The sequence below is a fragment of the Rhincodon typus genome, chromosome 13, assembly GCF_021869965.1.
Source record: "Rhincodon typus isolate 14 chromosome 13, sRhiTyp1.1, whole genome shotgun sequence".
Lineage (NCBI taxonomy): Eukaryota > Metazoa > Chordata > Chondrichthyes > Orectolobiformes > Rhincodontidae > Rhincodon > Rhincodon typus.
The window spans coordinates 54,044,594-54,053,392 of NC_063344.1; the positions used below are offsets into that span (position 1 = coordinate 54,044,594).

General features: G+C 41.6%; 1 protein-coding gene across 1 annotated transcript in view; it reads left to right on the plus strand.

Moving 5' to 3' along the window:
• The window catches only part of clstn2a (calsyntenin 2a), a 353,207-nt gene extending 344,727 nt beyond the window's left edge, over window positions 1–8,480 (plus strand). Inside the window, exon 18 of the mRNA XM_048604120.1 lies at window positions 8,241–8,480. Within this exon, the coding sequence (XP_048460077.1) occupies window positions 8,241–8,423 (183 nt within the window). The 3' untranslated portion in view covers window positions 8,424–8,480. The remainder of the gene's footprint in view (window positions 1–8,240) is intronic.
• Window positions 8,481–8,799: the final 319 nt, after the last annotated feature.

Genomic DNA, 8,799 nt, shown 5'->3' on the forward strand with positions numbered 1-8,799 from the left:
CTTTTATTGGTTTCTCTTGGATCCTATGCTGGCTTATAAAGCATTGTCACTCTAGAAAGCTGATGAAGCAGGAAGCCAGATTTATCTCCTCCTTAATAATCTTGTCCTCGGGAACATTATCTTCTTCATCACTATTGTCATCTACACTTATGTAAAACTATTTCATTAATTTCTACATCTGTTTCTTGTTGAACAGCTGGAGCATCATCCTACAGTTTAACCATCTCATAATGTTTTCCTTGTCTAAATCAATGTCCACATCACTTTGCATTCACTTGGCATAGTAAAGGATATCAGTTGCTTTTGCCTTGCCTTTGTTTGCATTTAAAACCCTCAAGGTTTTCCCTGTATCCTTGTCACCAAAAACATTTAGTGGACACAACCTGTGCCACACATTTTACAAATTTTTCCAGTGATATTAATCCATTAATTTGCCAAACACCAAATCACCAATCAATATGGAAGCACACCTTAAAAAGCACCATACTGCAACTGTTCACAGACATAACAAAAACTGTGCCTATGGCAGTTTTCATTGAATTCATTAGCATGTAGTAGTTTCCATTGATCTGATAACTTTGTGGTTCTTTGGTTGAATTAGTGATGTGCAACTGGAGAGAATATGTTTAGAAGCATAGAAACTACAAGCAAGAGTAGGCCATTTGGCTATCGATGCCTACTCTGCCGTTCCAAATAATTATGGCTGATTCTCTGTCTCAACGCCAAATTCCGGCTGTCTCTCCAAAATACTTGATGTCTTTGATACCTGAAAAAAAAAATCAATCTCTTTCTTGAATGTACTGAGTGACTAAGCCTCCACAGTCTGGGTGATCACACTCTGAGTGAAGAGATATTTGTTCATCTCACTTCTAAATGGCCTACCCGCTATCCTGAGACTGTGACCAGTGCTTCGAGACTCCCCAACCACGGGACCCATATTCTTTGTGTCTGGTCTGTCTAGTTCTTTTAGAATTTCAATCAGAGAAGGATCTTAATTCTCTTAACTAGTGTGAATACAAGCCCAGTTGAACTGATCTCACCTCATAAAACAGTCCTGCCATCCCTGGTATCACTGCAGTAAGACATCCCTACTTCTGAACTCAAATCCTCTTGCAATTAAGGTCAATGTACAATTTGCCTTCCTAATTGCATGCTGCACTTGTCTGTTTACTTGCCTTGACTGGAGTACAAGGACATGCAAATCCCTATGAACATCCATGTTTCCCAATAGATCATCATTTAAATAACACTCTGCCTTTTTGATTTTCAAACTGTTATGTATACCTTTACATTTAGCTACATTATATTGCATCTGCCCACACATTCAACTTGTCTAGATCACCCTGAAGCCTCTTTGCACCCTCCTCATGACCCTACCTAGTTTATGTCATTGGCAAACTTGGAAATATTCCTACGGCTTCCTCATCCAAGTCATTTATGTATGTGTCCTGATTGACTGATCCCTGTGGTACACCACTGGTTACTGTCTACTACCCAGAATAAGACTATTTATTCCAACGGTTTACTTCACTCAACAAGTTCACAATCCATGCCAGTATACTATCCCAATTCCCTGTATTTTCACAGAATCCCTACTGTGTAGAAGCAGACTATTTGACCCATCGAGTCAACACCAACCCTCCAAAGAGCATCCCACCCAGATCCAACCCCTACCCCATCCTTGTAAGCCTGTATTTTCCCATGGCTAATTCCTTCCTGTGGGAGGAAACTGGAGCACCCAGAGGAAACCGACACAGACATGGAGAGAATGTGAAAACCCCAAACAGACATTCGACAATGGCTGGAATTAGACCTGGGTGCCTGGCACTGTGAGGCAGCAATGCTAACCACTGAGCCATTGTGCCACTCATAATTTTGCCTACTCGCCTGTTATGTTGAAGCTTATCAAAAACATTCTCAAAACCCAAATGCAGCACATCAGTTGTTTCTCCCTTATTTATTTTTCTTTTTACATCCTTAAAAAAAACTCCAGTGGATTTGTTAAACATTACTTTTTTTTGTCAAACCCATGTTGACTTTGTCTAATCCCATAAATGGTTTCCAAGTTCTCTGTTATCATTTTTTATAATGGGCTCTGTAATTCCTTGTGTTTTCTCTTCCTTCAATTTTAAACAGTGGGATTACATTTGACCGCCTCTAATCTGTAAGAACAGCTCCAAAGTCTATAAAAGTTTGGATCATTACCATTGATATGTCTGATATTTTCACACCTCTTTCATTTAGTACCCTGGGATGCAGATTATCAGGCCCTGGGGATTTGTCAGACTTTAATTCCATTAATTTCTTGAGCACTTTTTTTCTCCCTAATGCTGATTTTCTTCAATTCAACTCTCTCACTAGATCCTTAGTTCCAAACATTTCTCGAAAATTATTAGTGTTCTCTTTTGTGAAGAAAGAACTAGAATATGTGTTCAATTCTTCTGCCATTTTGGAAATGTAGGGAATAATTTGGCAGCATTTAATTGTTCCACAGTAAATGAGCTGAACAATTGTCCAAAGAACATTACAGTCCACAGCCAGTGCATTGTGCATGAGACTTGGGGTCAAAATAATTATGGAACCAACAGCCCACGATCTACATGTATGTTTGCAGGCCTCATGATTTTTTGTTAATTCCAATGAAAGCACAAGGCTTAATACTTTTGTCTATAACCGGCAGTTTACACTTTGTCTTTGATGTATGCTCAAGACTGAATTTATTTTCCTTCAATAACTTCCCAAATTCAGCTAAATAACATTTTACAGCCTCTCAACCATCAAATATTTGTCCACTGGTTGACTTTAAATGGTGAATGCTACGGCCATATTTAAACCTTTGTGCCATCCTTTACAGTCCGCACACAATTCTAAGAAAAGTGTGAAGTTGTTTGGCCTCTTTCATAATCGTTGTCCCTGAAATCAGGTCCCCTCTGCTACAACCTTATTGGAATTGTTCATCAAGTACTTTAATCAGAGTCAACAGTTTTAGCACTATGCAATGTTCTGCGTTCACTAATGGTTTTAGTTGTGTGACTTTCTGCATAGAACTTAAAAAGCTTTTCATGCTGCTGCTAAACATTTTAAACTATTGACACACCTGAACTATATATGTAATACAGCTTTTTCACTCAAGCGCCCTTATTGATTTTGTTTAAGATTTCTGAAATATTCTTTTTTAAGACTACCCTTTTGATTTGATTGAAGTTTCTTGTGGGTAATGTCGGAGGAAAGTGAAAGCCCATGAAATCCAGGGGAAATTGAATAATGCTTTGACTATGCAATGGAAATCAAAGGAGAGTTACATTGATTGTTTTACTTCAATTAGGGCAGCTGTAACCAACTAAACCCTATGGTAGTTTTAATTTTGAGGAGTTTTATCAACCTTTATAATGGCTAAGAAAAAGTGACAGCACATTCCTTTGACTTGGGATGCTGACCCTCAGCTCACAGCTGTCAAACAACCCAATCTTAAAAAAGAAATTCAGCGAGACATGCTACAGAGCCATATTACATGTCTCCTGAGGTTAATGTTATACAGCTCCAGGTCGACAATCCATCTCTTAGCTGAAAATGTCAGATGGAGGGCAGGACCCAGTAATGAGCACTGACATGGAAAGAACAATCCATCTAGATTTTTTTTTAAAAAGAGACATACATGTACTCAACAGCTTAGCTCACAAACTTATAGACATTTCCTCCATCTGAACTATCATTTCCAGATAGACACACATGCCTGAACCGCTTCAAAATCAATCAGTCATCACTGAAGATTCATAAATAAGCACAGGCCTATCAGTCAGATGAGAAAGAGACAATGGTCATTATTTTTACTCACACACACACAGATACAGATACACGAATTTGTGTAAACTCGTAGGCATACAAGTACACTTAAGTACCAATTCCAACTACAAAATGCCATTGGTTTGTTTCCCAATGCCTCAGTTTGACAAACTGCAAATTTCCAAAGCATTGCAGCAATAATTTGAATTGGACAAACATTTAGAGTTCTAAACGGCAAACCATTTCAACAGTACGTCCATACCTTCTGACTGAAATCAAAGACTTCTTCCAGTCAAACAATAGATAATAGAGCTTGTTTTGCAATTGTTTCTGCCACATTGTTAGAAGATTGTAACAGCCTTCTTCATATGAAGACAGAATTTTGTTTTCGTTATAATTGCCAGTTGATGTGTTGCACCATCCCACCCTGCAATCAAATAGTCTGTCAACCATCATCTGTGGAGAGAAAGCAAAATTAACTTTTTGGGTCTAGTGACCCTTCTTCAGAACTGATTTTAACTAGTAAAAGATTCGTACATAAAAATGGAGATGGAGCCATTTGAACAACAACTCCCTTAACTCCTTTCACTTTCTTAAGGTCAGAGGTGTGGCTGTGGGTTCCCGTATAGACCCCAGTTATGCTTGTCTGTTTGTGAGGTAAATGGAACATTCCTTGTTTCAGACCAACTCTGGCCCCCAACCACAACTGTCTGGTACATCGATGACATAGTCAGTGCTGCTTCCCTCTCTGACCTGGAATTGGAAAAGTTTATCAGTTTTGCTTCCATTTTCCACTTTGTTATCTTCATCTGGTCCCTCTCTGGCTGCTTCCTTCCCTTCCTCGACATTTCTGTTTCCATTTCTGGGGAAAGGCTAGCCACCAATAATCGCTACAAACCCGCTGATTCCCTCCGTTACCTTGACTACACATCCTCATACACTGCTTCCTGTAATGACTGTATTCCATTCTCCCAGTTTCTCCATCTCCGTCACATTATAGGGGTGGCACGGTGGCTCAGTGATTAGCACTGCTACCTCACAGCGCCAGGGACCCGGGTTCAATTCCACCCTTGGGCGACTGTCTGTGTGGAGTTTGCACATTCTCCCTGTGTCTGTGTGGGTTTCCTCCGGGTGTTCCAGTTTCCTCCCACAGTCCAAAGATGTGCAGGCTAGGTGGATTGGCCATGCTAAATTGCTCGTAGAGTTCAGGGATGTGTAGATTAGGTGGGTTATAGGGGGATGGGTCTAGGTGGGATGCTCTGAGGGTCAGTGTGGACTTGTTGGGCCGAAGGGCCTGTTTCCACACTGTAGGGATTCTATGATTCTATTTGTTCCAATGATGCCAGCTTCTACAAGGGGACCTCAAAAATCTCCACCTTCTTCTTCAGCTGAGGATTCCCCACCACTGTGGTTGACAGGGCCCTCAGTCATGTCTGAGCCATCTCCTGCACTTTGGCCCTCACCCCGACTCTTCCCTCCCACAGCAGCGGTAGTGTCCGCCTTGTTCTCACCTACTATCCCAAAAGCATCCACATCCAAAGGATTATTAGCCACCATTTCTGCCACCAACAGACACAAATTCTAATCCCCCCTTCCCTTATCAGACTTCTGCAGGGACTGTTCCCTTCAGGACTCAAAATTTTAACTCTGCTGCCAGACCTGTTACGGTTGTCCAGCAATTTCTGTATTCGTTTCTGATTTCCAGCATCTGCAGTTCTTTATTATTTTTTAGTCTGTCAGCCACTACTGTCCACAATCATCTAGTTGAGATACAGGGGTATTAGCTTTTCAAAGTTTTGTGTCGAGCAAGGAGTTAAGTTCTCTAGCTGGAAGTGGTGTAGTTTGATGAAGATAAATGAGGGAAAAATCATAAAATTACATTTTGTTAAAGTAAATATGCAACCATTTCTCATTGAAGTTTTAGAAATATGTCGAGTAACGTATTTTATACTGTACAACTTGAAGTTCAACATTAGCAAATTATTATAGTCTACCTCTTTATGTTCAGCACTGTTCTTTTCATTATCACTTATTGTTTAATTTTCTTTTAGCTTCTTCTGCAATTATTTGCACTATAACTGTGAGGTAATTGGACATGATAGCTAAATAAAACACCTGCAGCAAATAACATAAGTAAACATGTTATACTGTGTATGATTCAAGGTGAAAGGCATTCAGCAAAGTACTCAAGTAGAAATTTGTTTCAGAGGTTGAACGCACAATAGGTTAATTAACCCAACTGAGCTCCAAGCAGAAAGTACAGAATATAAAGGCATTATGAGGGAGCAACCAAAGATTACAATGAATCTCCTAGAATACATCAACATTTCTATCAGCCACCTCTGGAAATGTTACAGTGATAAGGGAAGGGAGAAAGTTTCATTATTGCCCCTACTATACATTGGAGGATACATTCCATTTTCTGTATTGGTTCCACTTGAAAGACACTCAAGATGCTCACCGACAAACAGGACGAAGTAACATTTGATTTGCGTCCATCTGCCACAGTGACAGCAGTGCACACCACCTACAAGATGCTCTGCAGTAACTCACTAAGCTTCTTTTTACAGCACCTTCCAAATCCATGACCCCTACCACCTAGAAGAACAAAGGCAGCAGTTCAGAGATAGTAGGAACTGGAGAATCTGAGATAACAAGGTATAGAGCTGGATGAACACAGCAGGCCAAGCAGCATCAGAGGAGCAGGAAGGTTGACATTTTGGGCCTAGACCCTTCTTCAGAAATGGGGGAGGGGAAGGGGGTTCTGAAATAAATAGGGAGAGAGGGGGAGGCGGATAGAAGATGGATAGAGGAGAAGATAGGTGGAGAGGGAACAGACAGGTCAAAGAGGCGGGAACAGCGGATGCAGTATACCACATTAGCAGATGTGCAGGTGAACAGGTCATTCTTTCCTCGTTGAAGAGACCGATCCGCTGTTCCCGTTGTGGCCTCCTCGACATCGGGGAAACCAAGCAGAGGCTTGGGGACCGCTTTGCAGAATCCGCTATTCCCATTGTGGCCTCCTCTACATCGGGGAAACCAAGCGGAGGCTTGGTGACCGCTTTGCAGAACACCTACGCTCGGTTCGTACTAAACAACCGCACCTCCCAGTCACGAGCCATTTCAACTCCCCCTCCCATTCCGCAGATGACATGTCCATCCTGGGCCTCCTGCAGTGCCACAACGATGCTACCCGAAGGTTGCAGGAACAGCAACTCATATTCCGCTTGAGAACCCTGCAGCCCAATGGTATCAATGTGGACTTTACAAGCTTCAAAATCTCCTCTCCCCCTACTGCATCCCAAATCCAGCCCAGCTCGTCCCCGCCTCTCTAACCTGTCCTTCCTCTCACCTATCCTCTCCTCCCACCTCAAGCCCCACCCCCATCTCCTACCTACTAACGTCATCCCACCCCCTTGACCTGTCCGTCCTCCCTGGACTGACCTATCTCCTCCCTACCTCCCCGCCTACACTCACCTTTACTGGCTCCATCCCCGCCTCTTTGACCGGTCTGTCTTCTCTCCACCTATCTTCTCCTCTATCCATCTTCTATCCGCCTCCCCCGCTCTCCCTATTTATTTCAGAACCCCCTTCCCCTCCCCCATTTCTGATGAAGGGTCTAGGCCCGAAACGTCAGCTTTCCTGCTCCTCTGATGCTGCTTGGCCTGCTGTGTTCATCCAGCTCTACACCTTGTTATCTTTATCAAAGGCAGCAGTTCTGTGGGAATACCGATGCCTGCAAGTTCTCCAAGCCACTCACCATCCTGAGTTAAAATGATATCACTTTTCTTAAATTGTTGATCTGCCAATATGCTGAAACCCCCTTCCTAAATGCACTGTGGGCATTGCTACATGCCAAAGACTGCAGTGGTTCACGAAGGTAGATGACCACACCCACGTTCTCCAGGGCAATTGGGGAAGTGCAACGTATTACCCTAGCCAGTAATATCTACATCTTCTGCTGATTTTTTTTGAAAAGTATAAAACAAAGGCAAAAATGTAATAAAATAGGAAAGGAATCAAATTCAAATGTTTATTTGTTTTCTCTCCACAAAATTTAACTTGTCTTTATTTAGTACCCTTTATGAATGGTAACCCAACTGTACATTGAGAAAGTTGATCAGCAAAGGTGCTGAACCAATGTTATGTCACTATTAAATGTGAATTTCACTTTGTGTAACATTTGCTGAAGTTTACACTGACAGGTCAGCAAGTGTTAAATGCTTTCACAAATGTTGCAGTCCCTGACTGAGACCCACATCCTTTGTGCCAGAGTGGGATACCACTCTCGACACTGGTGCTGGAGAATAAGAGTTATTGTCCTCAGCTGTTGCAACCACATTCCTTCTGCATCCTGCAGTTGCTTTCCACACAGTTCAACATAATGGCAGGCAGCAGTGTTGTGTTCCCTCATACCACTCTCACTAAAACATATGCTGTTTGTGATTATATTTCAGAACTATGAAGACCAACAGCACAGTGAACAAGAGAGTGAGGAAGAGGAAGGAGAGGAGGATGACATCACGAGTGCTGATTCGGAGGAAAGTGAGGAAGAGGAGGAAGCTGAACATGAAGAAGATCAGCAGAATGTCACCAGGCGGGAACAGCTTGAGTGGGATGATTCAACACTTCCTTATTAAGAAACCTCTAATCTTTCAAGTCCTCAAACAAAATTTTGATGTCCAGCAATATTTGGTATGGTCAGAATTTTATTTAGATTGCTGTTGCTGGTAATGTGTAAAGAACTTTCAGATTGTTTTCTGAAGTCAAAAGCGACTTGCAATGACATATCATCATCTGGGTCCAAGAGTTGACATCAATCAATAGTTATAATGCCTATCTTTCTTTTGTTATATCTGAGTGTTCTTTTTGTGGTTATCTGAATGTTCTATCTTTGCGCCAAGAACTATTAACTTTGTGAAATCACGTACCAGTATCTGTAACTTGAAATTTTCTGAAGTACTTTATTTATTTGTAATAAAAAAAACTTTCCCATTGGGTTATGCTGACGTTAGA